General features: G+C 45.8%; 1 protein-coding gene across 6 annotated transcripts in view; it reads left to right on the forward strand.

Annotated features, from left to right (window-relative positions):
• Positions 1–22,930, forward strand: part of ERICH2 (glutamate rich 2) — a 72,111-nt gene that overhangs the window by 39,622 nt on the left and 9,559 nt on the right. For 5 of the 6 annotated variants that reach the window (XM_053278056.1, XM_053278015.1, XM_053278025.1 and 2 more), the window contains 2 exons: positions 18,068–18,267; positions 21,331–21,388. The exons of the other annotated variant lie outside the window; for it this stretch is intronic. In XM_053278056.1, the coding sequence (XP_053134031.1) occupies positions 18,068–18,267; positions 21,331–21,388 (258 nt within the window). The remainder of the gene's footprint in view (positions 1–18,067; positions 18,268–21,330; positions 21,389–22,930) is intronic. 6 annotated transcript variants of the gene reach the window in all.

Here is a 22,930-nt window from a genome sequence, read left to right on the forward strand (position 1 = left end):
CTATTCATCTAGACATAGATTGGGCAGAAACTTGGAGACCTTTACATGGCCCATCATAGAGAACAAACAGGGAAGGAGTTTTCCTCCACTCAGTGGATCTCTGGACACAGAAGGATAATGCCCTCCTAACGTCCAAACGATGTAACCTGTGATCCACATCCGAGGAAGGATTCTGAAAAAACACAGGTCAAGTGAGTGGCAAAGAACGGTGAAACAGAGACCACTTTAGGAAGGAATTGGACATCTGGCCTGAGCACAATCTTGTCCTTGTGAAACTGAAGGTATGGCAGATCAACACTCAGGGCCTGCAATTCACTCACCCTCCTAGCGGAGGTGATGGCCACCAGAAAGGCAACCTTCCAGGTCAGGAGACGGGGGTCAATTGAAGCAAACGGCTCAAAGGGAGGCCGTAGCAAACTGGCCAAAACCACAGACAGGTCCCAGGCCAGAGACATAACAGGGTCATCCAGAAAGACATGGGACAAACTTTTCAGGAAGCTTTTAACTAATGGCTCCTTAAACCAAGAAACCCAGTTTGTCGGGGAATGTACCACAATGGCAGCCAAATGGACCTTAAGGGATGAAAGTTTTAGACCAGACTCCTTAAGGGAGAGCAGATAAGGTACAAATATCCTGCACAGAGGGGTTAAACGCATTAAACCCATGCAGAGAAGCAAAGGAGCAGAAGCGAGTCCACTTATGGTCATAGGATTTTCTTGTGGACTGCTTTCTGGCTGCAAGCAAAATGTCCCTGAGTCTCAGCAGGAAGTCAGCAGGAACTTCCAGGTTGTCAGGTGCAGGGGTCGAACATCCGGGTGGACCAATTCTCCCCCTTCCTGCAACAGCAGGTCTGGTAGGGCAGGGAGGTGCATCCAAGCCACTGTCAGCCATCTCAAGGATGGAAGCCAAGGCCACCAGGGGGTTATCAGGATGGCCCTGTCCCAATCCACTCTCAGTTTGCGCAGCACCCTCGGAATGAGGGGAAACAGAGGAAACATGTACAGTAGAGGGCCCATCCAGGATAAGACGAAGGCATCGCCTAGAGAGCCCTTTCCTCCCCCACTCCAGAGCAATAGAGGGCACATTGAGCATTGTCCCGGGAAGCAAATAGGTCCAGAGTTGGGACACCTCATTTCACAAATAGGTCCCTGAGCACACCGTGGTCCAAGGTCCATGCATGGGAGACCATTGTCATTTGGTTCTACATGTCCGCCTGGACAATCAGGGAACCCTGGATGTAAATTGCATGAAGCGACACCACATGTTTCATGCACCACTGCCAAAGGTCCAGCGACAGGAACAGAAAGCTCCTCGAAGACGTGCTGCCTTGTCGATTTACGTAGTCTTTCGCCATCATATTGTCCGTTTTGGATTGTCACCGAGCAACCCACAATCATGGGCAAGAACCTTTTGAGTGCATTGAATATGACCAACAACTCCAAATAGTTGATGTGGCGGGTCCTTTTCCTGGAGGACCAATGTCCACTCAGGCGAAACCCATCTAAGTGCACCTCCTAACCGAGCTCTGACGCATCGGTTGTAATCACCCATCGTGACCGGGGAGCCTGGAAAGGGGCGCCGATGTTCAGATGACAAATCTCCCCCCACCATGCCACAGTTGCCCACACCCACTGAGGTGGCGTGCGCTCCAAATGGGCCAAATTCTGAAGGGGATTGAATATATCTAAGAACCACCTTTGAATGATGCGCATCCGAAGGCGCGCTTGAGGAAACACGTAAGTGGTGGCTGCCATATGCTCCAACAAGTGCTGCACTGAGCGCATAGTCTGTGGGGCCCTGGCTAGAAAAACGGCGGCCAGCCTCCTGAGAATATGTATGCGGGCGTCTGGGAGGAAGCCCTTCTCCAAGGCCGTATTGAAGATCAGCCCTATGAATTGTATCCTGCGGGTCAGTTCCAGCTGAGATTTCTTGAAATTGATCTGGAATCCCAGATCCTGCAGGGTACCCATGACCGTCTCAAGGGCGTCCAGGACCACTTGTCTGGTGTTCGCCAGGATGAGCCAATCGTCCAAATATGGCAAGACCTGCAACCCTAGTTCCTGCAGGTAAGCCACCACCAGGGTCAGGCGTCTTGTAAAAACCCTCAGCGCAGTCGTGAGACCAAATGGCAAGGCTTTGAATTGATAGGGGACCCCCCCCCCCAAACGGGAAGCGCAGGAAGCATCGATGCTGAGGGCGTATTGAGATGTGAAAATACACATCCTTCGAGTCTAGGGAGACCATCCACATATCGTTTTCTAGGATGGCCAGTATGGTTGGTACTGACAGTATCTGGAGACGCCTGTACATCAGGTGCCTGTTCAGGGCCCTGAGGTCCAGTATAGGATGCCAACCTGCGGTTTTGGCACGGCAAAGTACCGGGAATAGAAACCGGGACTCTCCAGATTGGCGACACTTTCTATCAAATCTTTTGACAGGAGAGCGGAGACCTCTGGTCCAACTCTGGAGTACACGGAGTAGTCACGACCCCGGACACGGGTTCTGTCCCGCAGAACTCGAGGGCATAGCCCAAATGTATGATCATGAGGACCCACTGGTCTGTGGTCACCTTGTCCCATCTTGCTGAAAAATGGGGCCAGGTGAATCCGAAAGCGCCCTGAGTCATTTTTTTCTTTTGGAAGGTGTTCGGGTGCTGTTTATGAAAGGCCGACTTACTAGGCTGGAGGCCCGACTTGTATCTGGACTGAAACTTCTTGCCCCGAAAGGAACGTTTGGACACAGATTGCTGTTGAGAAGGGGCCTTCTGAGGTTGATAAGAGGACCACCTGGAAGGCTTCTGTGGTTTGGAGGTCAAAGAAGAATAAGACATGGATCCCGCCGTACTCCTCAGCTTCTGGACCTTTTGGAGCATGTCATCTCTCTGTTCCACAAAGAGGCTAGAGCCCTCAAAGGAAAGATCCTCAACCCTAGCCCAGGCCTCATAGGTCAGTCCAGACGAACGCAGCCAGGCATGCCGCCTGAGAGCCACGGACGTGGCTATCACTTTGGCCACACACTCCACCGAGCGTCTGGCTGAGAAGAGCTCCTGTCTCACCACCTGTTCAGCCTCGTGGAAGAACGCTTTGGCTGGATCATGCTTGTCCTGCGGCAGGAGATCCGAAAAGGGGGCCATTCCCCCCCCCCCCAAAAAAGGTAGTTATAACAGGCATTGTAGGCCTGATAGTTTGCCACCCTTAATTGGAGAGCTGAGGCCAAGTAAAGCCTCCTCCCAAAGGAGTTCAGTTTCCTGCCCTCCTTGTCATTCGGTGCCGACTGGCTGTGACCCCTGGTCTTTTGCAGAGACGCTTCTATGACAACAGAATTAGTGGTGAGATGGTTCTTCAGAAAGGCCGTATCATCCTGCAGTTGCTCTCTATAAAAATTCTCCAAACACCAATTGGGGAAGAGAAAGAGTCGCTGGCTTTTTCCAATGACCCCCAGCAAAGCCAAGTTAAGGGGTAAAGTGGCTGGTACCTTGGCCTCCACGTCAATAAGGCTAAATAAGGGATCCAATCCCCTTTCTGCTGCATACCGAGGCTCACGCCCAGTGCAGATGCCATGTGGGCCACATACGCAGAGTACTGCTTATAATCCTCGACGGAGAAACAGGCTTAGAGTCCAATTGTATGTCCAGAGGGGAGGATCTCGGGGAAACAGCCTCCGATCCTAGGAAGCTAGGATCGCTCTCACAGTCCGATTCGGGAAGCGCTAGAGAATCTTGTGCCAAAGCCGTCAAAACCGTTGGGGAGTCCAGCTTGCTTTCCACAATGTCCGGTACTTAGACTGGAGACTCCGACAGTAGCACCTGAGCAGGCAGCGACGCTTGTTGCTGACCCAGAGTCACAGAGGGCGAATTGTGTTGCACAGGCTGATCTCGAGAGGGGCATTGCGGGGATCGAGAACGAGGCCTTCCTTCCGAGGGGGCGCCAATCTCGAACAGTTCCTGGTCTCCCATACGTGGGACCTTCCAGGTATCAAGAGCAGTATCGGGGCCTAGCATAGTCCAAACAATAGTCTACTTGGTAACGTCCATAAGCTCCTGAATCCCGGCGCCAAGCACCATAAGAGGATGGCCCAACCTCATGCAAGGGGGAGTGGCGTTCCGGCATACGTTACTGATCTGTATGCACGGACTCTTGACGGTCCCAGTCTTGATCCTGTCTATTGTCCGAGGAGTGGTCATCCAAGTCCCAACCGGAACTCCAATTCCTAGGAGGGAGACACTCCTAGCACCACTGAGGGGGAGAATGATGCCGAGGCAGCCACGACGCGTCTTCTGTGGGCTTGTCCAGCGAATATGCCTCCTCCCCGGATGATGCGTATCCAGGTTAGTCAGTTGCCATTGACAGTTCTCTGTCCATGCGGGCACGATCAGGCACCAAGGCAAAGGAGTCGCTGGCCTGCAGCGAGCTAGGCCAAATAGAAACTGACAACTTCGGTACCGGTGCGGCGAAAGCCCTTGCTGGGCAATCCAGGGATGCATGATCCATTCCCGAATCCAACTTAGGCTTCTTTGCTAACAGGGCCTCCGACGTAGGAACCGACACAGTCTTCTTTTCTTTGGGATAGGAGGGAGGTGTTGACCTGCCGGCAAATCATGAGGCAACTTCGGCTCCTTCTTTTTCTTTGGCTTCGACATTGAAGGAGTCGGAGAAGGATCCGGCACCACGGGCAGAGGATGCTGAGGCAAGTCCTCAGAATGCACCAAAGCGCTCGAAACCATCGAGGAATCGACGACGGGAGACGCTGAAACCAGTATCGAGACCATTTTTTCTACTTCTATGGGAGAGGATTAAGAACGCTCTGCATGTGCCGAAGAAGCCATCTTAACAGATCACTTCAACAATAAGGCTTCCGAAGAACGGAGAGCCAATTCCCACAGGTCTGTGTGCAGGCAAGAAGCCCTATTCTTTTGGGCCTGCTTCGTAAACCTCTGGCAATGAAGACAGGTCTCGACAATGTGGGATTCCCCCAGGTGCAAAAGACATTTGTTATGAGTATCGGGGGAAAGGATCTTAGATCCGCAACAAACACATTTCTTGAAGTTCGTCGTGCCCAGCATAAACTTCGTAGGCTGGCTGGCCACCACACTCCATCCCAGCTGGGATTGGAGCTCCAAAGAGAGGGGAAACCCATAAAAAACAAAACGCCAAGAATAAAAATGCTACTACATGAAAAATAAGAAACAAAGGAAGAAATAAGAAGGAACGCAGGAAGAAAACAACATGGGGATAGATAATAATCCTACTCGTTTCCAAGCTGCAGATTCCACGATGTTAACTGAAGCGTGGACAATGAAAGACTGAGGGGATGAGGAGTGGCACAGCCACATATAGCGGCTGGGGGCGGGGTTCCCGCCCAAAGCAGGAGAATTGAGTTTGTTAGGTTCTGATGAGGTCTCTGCACAGGTGCATAGCCCATTTTTGTAAAAGACAGAGACCACATCAAAGAAATAAGCATCCTTCAAATTGATGGTAACGAACTCTCTGTCTCCCACCAGAAGTTGAATCATGGATGCAATGGTGATCATGCGAAATTTAGGTGTTTGTACAAATTCGTTGTGTATGCGGAGATCCAGGATAGGATGAATGCCTCCATCCTTCTTTGGCACTTGGAAATATCTGGAATAGAACCCACTCCCTTGGATGGTTGGGGGATCGGGCTCTATCACATCCCTTTCCAAAAGGGATATTACTTCCACCTGTAAAGCGGGGGTAGGTGTTGCAGATCTTATGCCCATGAACTAAGGGCAAGTATGAAATTGTATGGCGTAGCCCAATTGGACTATGGAAAGCACCCATTTGTCCATAGTTATGAGTCTCCAGTTGTCCAGATGTCGGGAGATCATGGGTACTTGGGCAGGAATGTCCAAGGTATCAAAGATTCTGTTTCAAGTTCTCACCCTGTTTGGGGCATTGGGCAGTTGATTTCCCCCTATGTTGGTAGGGTTTACCCAGAGGTCTTGAGGATTTTTTAAAGTCTCTCTTATCAGTGGGCTTAAATTGAGACTGGTACTTCTCATAGGGAGCATTAGGTACATAGGGAGGATTTGGCCTAGACCAGTGATTCTCAAACTTGGGTCCTCAGGTGTTATTGGACTTCAACTCCCATAATCCCCAACCAAAGGCCACTGAGGCTGGGGATTATGGGATCTGAAGTCCAATAACACCTGAGGACCCAAGTTTGAGAATCCCTGGCCTAGACTGATAGCCGGATTGAGTAGTTGGAACTGCAAATGACTTTGCAGTCAATTTAGATTTCTTCAATTTTTCTAATGTATTATTAGTTTCAGAGCTGAAGAGACCTTCACTCTCAAAAGGGGAGGTCCTCAATTTTCTCCCTAGTCTCATATTGCAATGTGGAGGAGTGAAGCCAGGTGTAACGTCGCAAGGCTATCAAACCCGCCATGTTCTTCGACTCACAGTCCATCAGATCGCAAGCCATACTAATCTGTTGTCCAGTAATATCAGCCAATCCGATCTGTAGCTCCTTAATTTTTGCCTGCATGTCTTACAGCTTATTTTCAGCAAGCTCCTCCAATAAAGATTGTTGGTATCATGACATACACACAGTGTAGTTGGCAATATGCATTGCCAGTGTGCTAGCTGAATACAAATACCTTCCAAGGGAGTCTTATGACCCTCCTTGTCAATTGGGGTTGCATGTTGTTTACCCAAGCAGGAAGATGATGAATAGTTAACCACCAATGAATTAGGTTGTAGGTGTTTAAAAAGGTATTCACAACCTTCTTCTTGGAACTTATATATATATTTCAAGCCGCCTGGAAGTGGGGGCTGTAGACGGCGGCTTTTTCCAAGCCTGTTTTGAGGCCTATAGCAGTACCGGTAGCATAGGTAATGCAGTAGGTTGGAATGTTTTTGCAGTTTGCAAGAACTCATAAACAGGGTCTTCAATATTTTCAGTAACTTGTTTAAGGCTAAAGCCTAAGGCTTTGGCCATATCAGCAATCAAGATATGATAATTCTTGTGTTCCTCCTTGGGTGAATCAGAGGCCTATGGCACAGAAAATTGGGCCACCGGAGCCTAGACTTTAAAACTGACTCCCAAATGAGGAAACTAACCGAGGGATTAAATATAAGGGCATGTCCAGAAATGGCCAGCAAATGTCAGTGTTGCATTCTTAACAAGGGAGTCAAGCCAACCTTTCTGGCAAGGGGAAGTGTACAGTCCAGGAGCATTTTGGAACTGGTGCACTCAGATGTTTGTGGGCCATTACCGTTCAGTTCAGGTGGAAATAAGTATATCCTGACTTTCATTGATGATTACTCCCGATTTTGCTATGTGTATGTTCTAAGAGAGAAAAGCCAGGTGTTTGAGAAATTTAAAGAATATATTGCACTGGTGAACAACAAATTTGGAAGGAAGCCCCAGTGTTTGAGGTCAGACAATGGAGGGGAATATATGTCAAACCAGATGAAAGAATGTATGAAATCAAATGGTATCTCTCACCAGACTACTCCTCCATTTACTGGACAGCTTAATGGAGTAGCTGAGAGAAAGAACAGATCTCTAGTGGAAATGACCAAATGTCTACTTCATGATGCCAATCTAGCAGACAGGTTCTGGGGTGAAGCAGTGATGACTGCTAACTACTTGCAAAACAGATTGCCAACCAAGGCAACAAATAAGACACCATTTGAACTTTGGCACGACAGAAAACCTTCCCTAAGACACATCAAAGTGTTTGGTTCAATGGCCTATGCATATATTCCCAAAGCAAAGAGGACCAAACTCAATTGCAGATGTGAACTGGGAATTTTTGTTGGCTATGAATCTAGAGGATACAGAATCCTTGATCCAAAAAGTGGAAAGGTCAAAGTCTGCAATGCAGTGTATTTCGATGAAAGACAAAGACCAAATAAAGGTGAAGCATCAAAGATTTCCCCAGAAATCCAGATGAATAAAGAGCCATATGATTGGATCCAAATGTATCTAGAGTCAAGCAGCGATCCTGAGGAATCAGTGCCAGATTCAGAAGGGGCTGCACAACCAGAACCAGAACTGAGGCACTCAGAGGAATAACAAAGGGGTTCCTCCTAACAGACTCTCACTCATGGCTAAAGGAGGAGAGATGCAAGAACCCACTACGTGGCAAGATATAGAAAGGTTGCCAGCTGATGAAGCTGAGAAGTGGAGAAAAGCAGCAATGGAAGAAATTGACTCCTTGCACAAAAATGAGACTTGGAGACTTGTGGAACTACCCGCTGGAAGAAAGACTGTGGGATGCAAATGGGTCTTCAAAGTCAAGCAGGATGCAGAAGGGGATGTACAGCGCTACAAAGCCAGACTAGTAGCCAAAGGATACTCCCAAGTCTATGGTCAGGACTATGATGAGACTTTTGCACCAGTTGTGAAACACACGTCAGTTAGAACATTGCTCAGCGTGGCAGCAGCCAAAGGGATGAAAGTTGAACACTTGGATATAAAGACTGCCTTCCTACATGGGGAAATCGAGGAAGACATCTACGTGCAACAACCACCAGGCTTTGAGGAACCTGGGAAGAAGGGGCTAGTGTGCAAACTGCAAAAGAGCATCTATGGCTTAAAGCAGGCAGCCAGAGCATGGAATGAGAAACTGAATCAATTATTACTTAAGGAGGGGTTCACGCAAGGAAAAGCTGACCCCTGCCTATATTCTGGACTCAGAGACAATAGATGGACTTACATTCTGACTTACGTTGATGATTTGATTCTTGCACATGAGGAAATGCAAGACAGTCATGAAATTGTACAACACCTGAACAAGGAAATAGAGGTGAAGGAACTCGGAAGCACCTCATATTACCTTGGCATCCAAATAGAAAGAGAAGAGAATGGAACATTCCTTCTCAACCAAAAACAGAAGATAAAAGATCTTCTAGAATGCCTGGGACTGATAGATGCCAATGAAGTCAGCACGCCAATGGATGCTGATTTCTGGAAACAAGATGAGGACAGCCAGCCTTTACCAGCCAACAACCAGTACAGAAAGGCAATTGGAAAACTCTTGTACATAGCCACAGTGACAAGGCCAGACATTGCCTCAGCAGTGGGAATCCTGAGCAGAAAAGTGAGTGTGCCAATGAACAAGGACTGGATAGCGGTCAAAATACTGGGAAGGTACCTGAAAGGTACTGCACATCATGTATTGGAGATCCCAGCAAACAGCAATCCCAAACTTGTGGGATATGTGGATGCAGACTGGGGCGAAGAGAGAACGGACCGCAAGTCCACAAGTGGACACCTGTTCCTGTATGGAATTGGAGCCATAACTTGGAGTAGCCGCAAGCAGTCACTTGTTGCGCAATCATCCACAGAAGCGGAGTACGTTTCAGCAAGTGAAGCATGCAGGGAAGCAGTATGGATACACCAACTACTATCGGACTTTGGCATCGAGGAACCAAAACCCACAGTGATGTTTGAGGACAACCAAAGTTGTAGCCAGATCTCCCAAATGGAGAAGATGAAATCTCGAACTAAGCATATTCCTATAAAGTAGCAATAGCACTTAGATTTATATACCGCTCTATAGCTGGAAGCTCTCTAAGCGGTTTACAATGATTTAGCATATTGCCCCCCAACATTCTGGGTACTCATTTTACCGACCTCGGAAGGATGAAAGGCTGAGTCAACCTTGAGCCCTTGGTCAGGATCGAACTTGCAACCTTCTGGTTACAGGGCGGCAGTTTTACCACTGCGCCACCAGGGGCTCAAAAGTACCACTATGTTCGGGACTTGCAAGAAAAAGAGGTGGTCCAGCTGAGGTACTGCCCCACAGAAGAGATGCTGGCAGATGGATTAACTAAGCTATTATCCAGAAACAGATTCCAGATGCTTCGTGAGAAGATGGGAGTCGTGACCAGGTGCGACAGGCGATGAGAAGGGGTGTTGGAGATGAACTTCCAGTACATCAACCTTTTGCACCAACTGTCCTAATGACCACTAGGGGCATTGGGAGTAGAGACAGTGAGTAAGGGTCTCCCTATCTGTCCCTACTCTATGACCCCTGAACTGACTCTGCAGCACTTCCTGTGCTGAGTCACAATCCTTCCTTTCCTCCTAGAGAGCAGATGGAAACATCTCTCTCGCTCTCCTTACCTATCCACTACGTAGTCCTTTAGATTGGATATACCATATTTTACGGACTATAAGATGCTACGGACTATAAGACGCACCTTAATTTTAATCCAGTTTTTCAGAGTTTTAACATATTAAACTGTTAAAACATATAAGATGCTCCTGAATTTTGGCGGATATTTTTTGAGGAAAAAAGTGAGTCTTATAGTCCATAAAATACGGTAGGTATTTCCTGTCTAAGTGTATTTAACCAATAAATGTTTAGTGTTTAGTCACACAAGGATCTCCATGTGTTTTCTCTAAATAGCTGCAATATCCAAACCATCCTCTGCTACCTACTCTGTAACTGGAGTGTTTGCTCATTCCTTAGTGCTCTGCTGTTTTACCTATTGTGGGTAAAAATCAACAACCTCTAACAGCTTGTTAGTCTCCCAGTAGTGTGAATACACTGGGATCACGTCAAGGATAAACAGGTTGCTTATCTGTAACCGATGATCCTTGAATGATTCTAGATATTCACACCTATCTCCCCGATTTCTTGGAGATCATGCTCTGGGCAACGTCTTATGTTTCTACATACAGTGAGGGAAATAAGTATTTGATCCCCTGCTGATTTTGTCCGTTTGCCCTCTGACACAGAAATGACCAGGCTATAATTGGAATGGTAGGTTTATTGTAGCTGTGAGAGACAGAATAACAACAAACAAACCCTCAAAAGCCCAGTGCCCAAAAGTCAGCGATGGATTTGCATTGTAGTGAGGGAAATAAGTATTCGATCCCCTATCAACCAGCAAGATTTCAGACTCCCAGGTGTCTTTTCACTATATGCAGGTAACGAGCTGAGATGAGGAACACCCTCTGTAAGGGAGTGCTCCTAATCCCATCTTGTTACAGTACCTGTATAAAAGACACCTGTCCATAGAAGCAAGCAATCACTCAGCTTCCAAACTCACCACCATGCCCAAGATCAAAGAGCTGTCGAAGGATGTCAGGGACAAGGTTGTAGACCTGCACAAGGCTGGACTGGGCTACAAGACTATCGCCAAGCAGCTTGGTGAGAAGGTGACTACAGTTGGCATGATAACTCGCAAATGGAAGAAACACAAAACAACTGTCAATCTCCCTCGGTCTGGGGCTCCATGCAAGATCTCACCTCGTGGAGTTGCAATGATCATGAGAACGGTGACAAAGCAGCCCAGAACTACACGGGGGGAACTTGTCAATGTTCTCAGGGCAGCTGGAACCATAGTCACCAAGAAAACAATTGGTAACACACTACGCCGTGAAGGACTGAAATCTTGCAGTGCCCGCAAGGTCCCCCTGCTCAAGGCAGCACATGTACAGGCCCGTCTGCAGTTTGCCAGTGCACATCTGAATGATCCAGAGGAGAACTGGGCGAAAGTGTTGTGGTCAGATGAGACCAAAATCGAGCTCTTTGGCATCAACTCAACTCGCCGTGTGTGGAGGAGGAGGAATGCTGCCTATGAGCCCAAGAACACCATCCCCACCGTCAAACATGGAGGTGGACACATTATGCTTTGGGGGTGTTTTTCTGCTAAGGGGACAGGACACCTTCACCGCATCAAAGGGACGATGGACGGGACCATGTACTGTCAGATCTTGGGTGAGCACCTCCTTCCCTCAGCCAGGGCATTGAGAATGGGTCGTGGATGGGTATTCCAGCATGACAGTGACCCAAGACACACAGCCAAGGCAACAAAAGAGTGGCTCAAGAAGAAGCACATGAAGGTCCTGGAGTGGCCCAGCCAGTCTCCAGACCTTAATCCCATAGAAAATCTGTGGAGGGAGCTGAAAGTTTGGGTTGCCAAACATCAGCCTCGAAACCTTTCTGACTTGGAGAGGATCTGCAAAGAGGAGTGGGACAACATCCCTCCTGAGTTGTGTGCAAACCTGGTGGCCAACTACAAGAAACGTCTGACCTCTGTGATTGCCAACAAGGGTTTTGCCACCAAGTACTAAGACATCTTTTGTGAAGGTATCGCATACTTATTTCCCTGACTACAATGCAAATCCATCGCTGACTTTTGGGCACTGGGCTTTTGAGGGTTTGTTTGTTGTTATTCTGTCTCTCACAGCTACAATAAACCTACCATTCCAATTATAGCCTGGTCATTTCTGTGTCAGAGGGCAAACGGACAAAATCAGCAGGGGATCAAATACTTATTTCCCTCACTGTACTTGTTCTCTCACTTACCTCTCCAGTTCCGTTTGTGATGGTCACTGACATCCGGCAGTCATCCAGGAACCAAGGAAAGTGGCATTCCAACCGCCTATATCAACAGACGCATATGTGCCCTGGGCGGAGTCGGGAGTGCTGCATGCAGCTTTTAGAATCTTCCCGATTGGTCTCCTGCGCAGGCACATATCCCAGTGGTGTGAATACCTAAGATCACTCAAGGATCATCTGTTACAGATAAGCAACCTGTTTTTCCTTCTGCACTCCAGTGCAGTTGTACTAAAAGAAAGGGCTCCACAGTAAAGCCAAGCAAAAGAGAGCACTTATTTTCAACAGCAACCAAGATGCCTCTGGGAAACCCACAGCAGTACATGAAGGTAATAGACCTTCCTCACTGTTTACCTCTAAACAACTGGTATCCAGTGGCATACCTCTGAACCTGAAGGTTTCATAAGAAGCTGTCATATACTGAGTCAGTATACTGTGTCTAGCTCACTATTGTCTACACAGACTGGCAGCAGCTTTTCCAAGGTTGCAGGCAGGAATCTGTCTCAGCCCTATCTTGGAGATGCCAGGGAGGGAACTTGGGACTTTCTGCTCTTCCCAGAGCAGCTCCATCCCCGAGTTATAATTAGTTATAAGGTGGGGTTAGAGGTCTGGATTGAATGTTGTTAGTCCTTCCTTTTATTGGGTTGTGCCAGGCCTTCTGTTATGTGTTTGGGTTCTCTTGGGCAGAATGATGTCAGGTGTGTGTCCAGTGGCTCTAGGGCAGCTATTACTGTTATGGTGGGGAACAGAAGAATTGGCGTTGGTAGAGCAGCTGGCCGTTACAGGGGAAGGGAAACCAGTAATTTAGTAACTGTTTCCACTTCTGGCTGCCCTGTCAGCTCTCTGGCCTCGGGAAGCAGTTCCAACTTCCCACATAACCTTGCCTTTGCTCCTTTGCAATGCCAGGTCAGTTCAGAATAAGACCGAAATCCATTATTTGATCATGCATGTGGGAGCCAACCTATCTTATATAACTGAGACCTGGATGGGGGATGCTAGTGGCCCAGTTTGGGTCCAGCTTCTTCCACCAGGTTACTCTGTTGTGGAACAGGCTAGGGGATGTGGGTAGCAGGGGTGGAGTGGCTGTGGTCCATAAGGATGCCATTCCCCTTACCAGGGCACCTGTGCAACAGTTGACTTACATTGAGTGTGTCTTTCTGAGGCTGGCAACTAGGGATAGATTGGGGATTCTATTGGTGTACTGTCCACTCCGCTGCCTAACTGACTCCCTAACTGAGCTGGTCTCGGAGTTGGTGTTGGAGTCACCTAGACTTTTGGTTCTGGATGACTTCAATATCCATTGTGAGGCTGACTTGTCTGGTGCATCTCAGGAGTTCAAAGCAGCCATGACAACTATGGGCTTATCCCAACTAGTTTCAGGACCAACTCATGTTGCTGGCCACACACTTGATTTCGTCTTTTGTTCAGATCGTGGGGGTGTTCTGTGGGTGTGGGATCCTATGGTTTCCCCATGGTCATGGACGGACCACTACCTGGTTAAGATTGGTTTCACAGCCACAACCCAGCCGTGCAGGGGTGGAGGACCTATTAAGATGGTCTGCCCGAGACAGCTGTTGGATCCAGTAGGATTCCAAAAAGCCTTGGAGGGTTTTGATGTTGGTCCTGCCAGTGATTCTGTCGATGCCTTGTTGAGAACCTGGAATAGGGAACTCACCAGGGCAGTAGATACAATCGCTCCTAAGCGTCCCTTCCAATCAGTTTTAAAAGTGGCCCCTTGTTATACAGAGGAGTTACGGGGTCTGAAGCAGCAAGGTAGGTGACTGGAGTGCAAGTGGAGGAGAACTCGGCTTGAATGTGACAGGACACAGCACAGAGCCCATTTGAAGGTTTATGTGGAGGCGGTGCGTATGGCAAAAAAAACCAATCCTGGTCTGCGCGCATTGCTTCTGCGGGTTCGCATCCAGCAGAGCTGTTCCGGGTTGTGAGGAGTTTGATTCAGGCTCCTTCCAATTCAAACCAATCCCCAGGGACTTTGTTCTGCTGTGATGCTTTTAATGGGTTCTTTGCAATCAAAATCTCCTGTATTTGGGCCAACTTGGACTCCACTGTTTCTGCAGAGTCTACTAAGGTGGTGTCCAGCAATCCCTCTTGCAATATTAGATTGGATCAGTTTCTATCTGTGATGCCTGATGACTTGGACAAGCTGCTTGGGGCGGTGCGGCCTACCACTTGTTCTCTGGATCCTTGCCCAACTTGGCTGCTTCTGTCTAGCAGGGAGATTGTTTGGGATGGTTTAGTTAATATCATTAACTTGTCACTGAGGGATGGTGCGATGCCTCCTTTAATCTATTTGCAACACCTCCAAAGACACCAAGTAATCGAGAGGGTGAGTCTAAAGCTGGAAATTTAGGATGACTACAAATGGATAACAAGGGGTAATATGGGGCGGTGGGGGGAGGCAAAAGTTTTATGCTGGTTTCCCCCCAGATCTTAAAAGTGGTTCTTAAAAACTCATTTATAACATATTTAGAACTCTTAATAAATTCAGATATCAATACTAAGTTGTTAATATTACCGAGATGTTTTTCAGGAACCTCCATCTTCACCCTGTATTTAACTTCTGGGTCTACTGTTAACTGCAAAATATCCCTAAGATGTGAGGCTTCATAGTAGGCCATTAAATTTGGAACTCTAATACCAACCGGTTGTACTTTCCTATATAATGCATTGTTATGAAATCTAGATCTTTTCCCAGCAAAAAAAAAAGGTTTAAAATCTTTTGCCATCTACCTATAGTAGATTTCGAAAGTTTAATTGGCAGCACCTGAAATAGAAATAATAATCTTGGAAGTAAATGCATCTTTTTGGCAGCTATCTGACCCATCGAAGACAGCCTAACACCTCCCCAATTACTAATTTTCCTTTTTATTTGACTGATAACTGGAGAATAATTCAATCTTTCGAGCTGTGATAAATCCATTGATATAAATACCCCTAAATATCAAATAACTTTAGAAATTTTAGAAACCCCTAAGGATTTTGTCAAACAATCTTGAGATTTAGAACCCATTCCAGAACACAAAAGCTCTGACTTAATCAAATTTATTTTCAAACCAGCAATTTGTTCAGATCTTCCCAACTCTTCTTGTATGGCAAAGATAGCCCTCAAAGGGTCTGTCAAAATTAATGCAATATCATCTGCATATAGATTAATTTTATGCTCTACATCTTTTATAATAATGCCCTTAATTCAGCCATGATACTAGCTGGGTGACTCTGGGCCAGTCACTTCTCTCTCAGCCTCACCTGCTTCACAGGGAGAAGAATGTTGTGAGGAGAAACACAAGTTTCTCCTTATGTTGTGAGGAGAAACATAAGTATGTAGTACACTGCTCTGGGTTCCTTGGAGGAAGAACGGGAGATAAAATTTAAAAAATAAAATAATTATCGAGTTATGTCTGATGGCTTGAGCCAAAGGCTCAATAGAGAGTATAAAGGGGAAAGGGGACAACCTTGTTTTGTGTCTCTTAGTATGCTAAAGGGTTTAGAATCATAAGAATTCTTCATTCTTCTCCAGTCTGTCACCAATGCTTTTTAATATTTACATGAAACCGCTGGGTGAGGTCATCAGGAGATTTGGTGCAGGGTGTTATCAGTATGCTGATGACACCCAAATCTATTTCTCATCATCATCATAATCAGGAAATGGCATTCACTCCCTAAATGCCTGCCTACAGGCAGTAATGGGCTGGGTGAGGGATAACAAATTGAAGCTGAATCCAAGCAGGATAGAGGTGCTCATTGTGGGGGATCGGAATGTAAGGGATGAGTTAGATCTTGCTGTGCTGGATGGGGTTACACTCCCCCAGAAGGAACAGGTACGCAGCTTGGGAGTGCTCTTGGATCCAGGCCTCACCATGGTATCTCAGGTGGAGGCTATGGCCAGGAGCGCTTTCTATCAGCTTCAGCTGATTCAACAGCTGCGTCCATTCCTTGAAGAGAACGATCTCAAAACAGTGGTGCATCAGCTGGTGACCTCCGGGCTCAACTACTGCAATGTGCTCTACGTGGGGCTGTCTTTGTCTGTAGTTCAGAAACTTCAGTTAGTTCAAAATGTGGCAGCCAGATTGGTCTCTAGGGTAACCCGGAGAGACCATATTATGCCTGTCTTAAAACAGCTGCACTAGCTGCCGATATGTTTTTGAGCAAAATACAAAGTGCTGGTTATTACCTTTAAAGCTCTGAACAGCTTGGATCCGGGCTACCTTAGAGAGCGCCTTCGGTATGATCCCCATCACTCGTTGAGGTTATCTGGAGAGGTCTGTCTCCAGTTACCAGCAGTACATCTGGTGGCGACTCGGAACCAGGCCTTTTCTGTAGCTGCTCCTGATCTGTGGAATGCACTCCTGGCAGATATCCACAGTTTAGGCTCGCTGTCGGCCTTTAAGAGAGCCCTAAAAACTTACTTGTTTGGCCTGGCCTTTCACAGCTTGTAAAGTGTTGTTGTTGTTTTTAAAGTATTTTAATTGGTTTTAAATTGTTTTAATTGTTTTTTAATTGTTTTTAGCACTGAATTATGTATTTTTATGTCTTTTTAAAAGTTGTTGTACACCACCCAGAACCTCTGGATGGGGCAGCTTATAAATGTTAATAATAATAATAATAATAATAATAATAATTATTATTATTATTATTATGAAGAAAGAAAGGGAATATCTTATAGCACTCACTCATCAAGTCTCCCATTCATCTGCAACCAGGGTGGACCCTGCTTAGCTAAGGGGACAAGTCATGTTTGCTACCACAAGACCAGCTCTCCTCCTTCACCTGTTCATGGTTTCACCTGTTACTATGTGTGTCATCCAACTTGTCCTCCATGAATTCATCTAATCCCATTTTGAAGCTTAGGTTGATAGAATGGTTATGTAGGTAAAATAGGATATGCTGCTCTTTTGAGGGAGGGCAAGATATAAATGTGATAAAATAAGCCAATGAAATCTAGAAGTGCATATATTTGATGGGATCATACCCCAGCATTTTAATAGTTTTCTGGTTTTTTTGCATAGATGCTTTATACCATTCATCTTATCCAAATTCGAATATGATTTATGGCTGGAAACAACTAAATGGCAGACATTTCAGCAAACTTCAATGTGGTTTCATTTACATTTGATAGTACAGGTGGTCCTTGTTATCCGTTGCCCTCTCAGTGCCCCCAGTCCGGCCATGGGTCCCAGCATCCACGGTTTGATGTATCAGCGGTTGGGTCATAGGGACCCAGTTTCATGAGGTAAAAATAGGATTATTTTAGCCTATCTGCGGTCCTTGAGTGGCCAGAAATGACTTCTGATGTCATTTCCTGCTGCCATTTCATAGTGCTGAGCCATTTATATCTCTTTTCTGCAAGCAAAAAACAAACAAACCCCAAACCCTCAAAAAAGAATAAAAATTAGAGGATTTGGAATTTGGGGGGGCATTGCTGAAGAACTGAAAAGCTGGAGAGCAAGGTACTGTGTTGTTGTTTTTTGCTCCTTCTGCTTTTTCTTGCGATTTTCAGCACACTTCAGTGTGCTCAGGAACCTAACCCCCAAACCCCATATGGTTAAAGTCTACTCGTGGTTTCATCTGCGGAAATAGGCAGGAGCCCCTGTGAATAAGGGCCTCCTGTATTCATGTATTAATAAAGAGTTTGTAAGATATTCCAAATATATCAAAACTCCATTTGCTCACTGTACTTGCCTCTTGTCTTTTTTGTGTATGTATGCCTTAATTCATTTTATATAGATGAAGAAGAGAAAAAAATTAAGAATGTTGAAAAGACTGCCAACAGTGGGGCCAGTACTGATACACAAGAGGAGAGTATTAAGAAAGACAATGCTGAGGAGAAACCATCAGATAGTTCTGCTGATGATGACGATGACGACAATGAACAAAGTAACAATGAAGTTAAAAAGAGAAGTGCACCGCTAGAATTAATGGGAGAGGTACAGCCACTTTCCCCCTTTTAACTAGTAGGTATTCCAACACATCTGGCCTTTCATACAGGAGAAGAAATTGTCTGAGTACCTCTCAATATGGCAAAAACTTCTCAAAATCTGATCAAAATCTTCATAGCTATTTAGTGGAAAACAGCCTTTGGAATGAAATTAATACTGTATGCATCCAAACATGGCAGGATAGATGTAGTTTGATTAAGACATGTAGAATGGGAAATTTCCTGCAATGTGAGTGCATAAAAGAAACAACCATTTGATACTGTGTTCCATCATGTGTGCTAGTCTGCCTGTCTGTGGTCCGAAAGTAGCATGGCTGCAGCAGTGCAAATTTGTGGTGCTGCAACTGTTGATGTGTCCCATTCGAAGTACCAGTGATGCAGCACTACACATTTTCACAAGATGCCTCTGAGATGGTGGCTATAACAGTTTATGGCAACTGTAATGTATAAGTTTTTAGCTATATTTGAGTTCTAACCAAAGCATATGTAATATTTGCTTATCATTTCATTTTAAAATTCTCTTGTTCCCTTTCATAACGTTTTTGTTCTGTTTTAGTTCAGGAAATACAGAATTAAGTTCAAACTGCAGCAAATGCATTCATTTTACCAAAAGGCACATGAAGAAATGCATATGAAGAGTCTCCCTAAATTGCATCCCAGGCACTTTTCCTTCTCCTTTTTCATGGTGTCCTCCTTTTTTTTCATTCTCTCATATATACAAATCGATTTATTTTTTTTAATGAGGCTAGAATAATGGATCAAAAGCTGGCTTAGTGGGTGAATCTCAAGATTTAAATCAATATATTATAATACTTTGAATTTCAGTGTAATTGAAGATGTGACCAAAATGCTGAGATTTTGTTTTCAGAGGTTATGAAATAAAAACTGAGCACTATCATTTTCCATGGAGTGAGTTTAAATAACTCTAGTTGGTTAGAAAAAGGAAAGTGTTTAAAGTTTGGTATATTTTTATGCATATAAAAATCTATGTAGAAAACACAACCTTAACTATGACTTCCCCACTCCCAGGAACAAAAATCAAGCAGAAGTCTCCTTGTTTATGTATACATCTTGTCCTGCTGGTTCGTTATATAATTTCGCCTTAGATTGTACTGCATATTCATACTGATTCCTCTTTGTTTTTCCATCAATATATTAAGGTTCTAATTGGAATAATTAAGGTATTTGACTCAGTGGTTTACATCCTGACTTAATGCCTTGTGCTTGTGGAAGTACTTTTGCTCACACAAGGGGAGAAGGGCAATTTCCCCCACCTACCTCTTCCTTTGCTGCACTCGCTACCCCCTGAAAATATATCTTGGGGGGGGGCATCCCAGGGGGCAGTAAAGGAAGGGGGAGATTGCTAAAAATAATCCCTCCTCCCCCATGTGAGTGGAAAATACTTGAGTGTGAATTAGTCAGAATGTGAGCCATTATATCCAAAAATACCAATATATGCACATTTAATAATTGCTGTAAGAAGTTAAACATGGATGATTCTAATATTGCAATTTATGTATAGCAGATTAATTTTAAGATACCAGTTTGGTTCAAACACAGATAGTGTAATTATTCCTGCCTTATTATTTATAGAATAATCTTGAATTGCGCTGAAATTCAAAGAGTTCCTATATTGATTTAAAGCTTGAGATATATGCTTTAATTTCAGGTGGGTTTTTTTAAAAAATCACTTAACAAAGTTATGCTACAAAAACAGAAGAAGTCAGAATAACACATATTAAGACAGTATTAAAACAGTTTAGGACTATATTAATGAAAAAATGAGAACACTGAAAAATATTAGCACATTTAATACTTAAATACAGATTAAGAAGAGTGATATGACACTAAAAGACTAAAATATTGTATAAGTGATTAGGCAGGTATTATCACACCAATCAATTAATAACTTAGAAGAAATAGAACCAAGATAGAGAGATGCTAATACAATGTTAGTACGTGCTAGACCAAACCAAAAAAGAAAAAATTCCAAACACTCAAAATAAAATTAATATTATAACAAAAAAGGGGGGGAGAAAGAAGAATCATGCATAAGATTGTTTTCAATCCATTCTTGTCTCAATGTGCAGGATCCAGATTTCATTCATGACTAACTTAGTTTGGATCCCGCCCAATGATTTCAGTAGATACTGAGCTGTGTACAAGAAATAATGGGTGGGGGAGTGAAGGGCACCTTAAAAGGGGGATAAGGACTTAAGGAGAGCTTCAGGGGATATGTTTTTGGAAAAAACTTCATATGTACATCTTCTAGAGTAATTTAGTATCATCACTTTATTTTTTTGGTCATTTGGGCTTAAACTCTTCTCAGCCAGATTGTTTAGTATATTTCTCTTTTAATATCTTTGTATAGGGATAGGATAAGATGCTGGGAGTCTCCCTACATAATCTGACTCCCCAACCCAGAACTCTTGCTACTGACCGACCAGTAGCATTTCTTCAACCTTGACAACAGACAGGATAACTTCCTCCAGTCTCAAGTGCCAGTCTAGACAGTACTTATTGTAGAAACAGTTGAAGAGATTCTTCTTTCCCAGTACTGCCCTTATTAATGTGAATCCTCTGTGGTAGGTGGAAAGTTTTTATACTAGCCAGTGACTGCCAGACATCACTGTCATGCCATGAAAACAGATGTGAGGGACCTATGTGACAAATGGTGCTGCATTATTAGTCTTCAGTAGGAGAAGCTGCCACAAATAAGCTATTCCAGCTAGACTCTGGATGGCTGGTTTAATGAATAGTCAACCCCTTGACATGTGTTGAATGGAGAAGTTGAGGCAGGGCAACTGGCTGGTGTAGCTATCAGGTGTGATAAAGATTCCACTAAAGCTAGACATTTGCAAGGTCTTGTTGGATGTGAAGAGAAAGTTCTGAAATCTCATACATTTAAAATAACTTTCATTTAGAGGGCTTTACTTCATTACAGCAGGTAAGGAGTTATTTTCCTTCAAAGTGTGCAACAACTGGTTCTGAATGCATAGAATGGAAACAAAATTCCATGAATTATTCTACATACATCTACCTTTTTTTATAGTTTTTGAAAGCAATAATGGAGCGGAACTACAGTCTTGCAAAGAAACTTTGTCAGATGAGTGAGTACTGTGTACAGTGTGTCTGACTTGCATTGTTTCTACCATATCTGAGTTCTCCTAGTTGTGAAATAAACAATAATTCACTTAGTACAGGTGGCCCTCATTATTTGTGAGAGTTCCGTTCTGGCCTACAGCCATGGATAATGAAACTGCAGATAACTAAACCTTGAGTCAATGGGAAATGGGGGTTAGGTAAGCCACAAAATGGCTCTGTGCTGCAAAATGGTGGCCGTTAATGACATCAGATTTCATTTCCAGCCACCCAGGAACTGTGGATAGGTTAATTTTGCCTATTTTTAAAAATTGCGGATAAAGAGGTCAGGTCTATATTGCTCAACCACGGATATGCGAAACCACACGTGCCGGGATCGTGGATAACAAGGGCCACCTGTACGTGAATTTATGTATACTAGCCATTTTCTCTGCTCGCCGGCCACTGCCGTTCACTGCTGTCTTTTTTCCCCTGCTGGGCCCCTGGCTCAACTGCCACCGCCATTTTATTCCCTCCCACCCATACCCATCACTATCTGGCAGCTGCTTGTGAACTCTCGCTAGTGATGTGCATGGTCCGGAGCAGTCCGGACCAGCACCAAAGGGGAGCCTATCTTTTAGGGCGGGGAGGGCTTGTTTACCCCTCCCGCGCCTCTTTGCCCCCGCCAGTGGCTGTAATCTACTGTAAAATTGGGGCGCTGGAAACCAGCCGCCCCAGCCGCCGCCGCTTCCGCCGCGCCCCCCCCCCCCCCCGCGAGCAGATTAGAGAAAAAAAGGCTACTGCCTACAAGGAAAGGCTACTGCCGCCCTGCCGCCCCCCCACCCGCCACCCCCCCACGAGTGCTCATCAAGTTAGAAGAACTTAGAGAGGAGCTCGCGAACAGAGCTCCTCTCTTATCGAAGCCTCCGGCCCAACCGGGGCCTTGGGCGCATGCACTCTAGAGCTCTTTATCCTATAGAGCTTTTGCCGGAGGCCCGGTCTACCCGCCGGGAAGAATCCGAGTAGACCGGGCCTCTGATCGCCGGAGGCCCGGTCAACCCGGCTTCTTCCCGGCGGGTAGACCGGGCCTCCGGCAAAAGCTCTATAGGATAAAGAGCTCTAGCGCGCGTGCGCACGCGCCCAAGGCCCCGGTTGGGCCGGAGGCTTCGATAAGAGAGGAGCTCTGTTCGCGAGCTCCTCTCTAAGTTCTTCTAACTTGGTGAGCACTTGTGGGGGGGTGGCGGGTGGCGGGTGGGGGGGGGCGGCAGGGCGGCAGTAGCCTTTCCTTGTAGGCAGTAGCCTTTTTTTCTCTAATCTGCTCGCGGGGGGGGGCGCGGCGGAAGCGGCGGCGGCTGGGGCGGCTGGTTTCCAGCGCCCCAATTTTACAGTAGATTACGGCCACTGGTGGGGGCAAAGAGGCGCGGGAGGGGTAAACAAGCCCTCCCGCCCTTAAAGCAATACCCCCCCACCCGGACCCGGACCAACCAGGGCAGAACCGGTCCGGCAGTTCGGCCATTCTATAGAATGGCCGCCGGACCGGTTCGGACACACCACTAACTCTCGCGACTCTC

Source organism: Hemicordylus capensis, chromosome 1, assembly GCF_027244095.1.
Source record: "Hemicordylus capensis ecotype Gifberg chromosome 1, rHemCap1.1.pri, whole genome shotgun sequence".
Lineage (NCBI taxonomy): Eukaryota > Metazoa > Chordata > Lepidosauria > Squamata > Cordylidae > Hemicordylus > Hemicordylus capensis.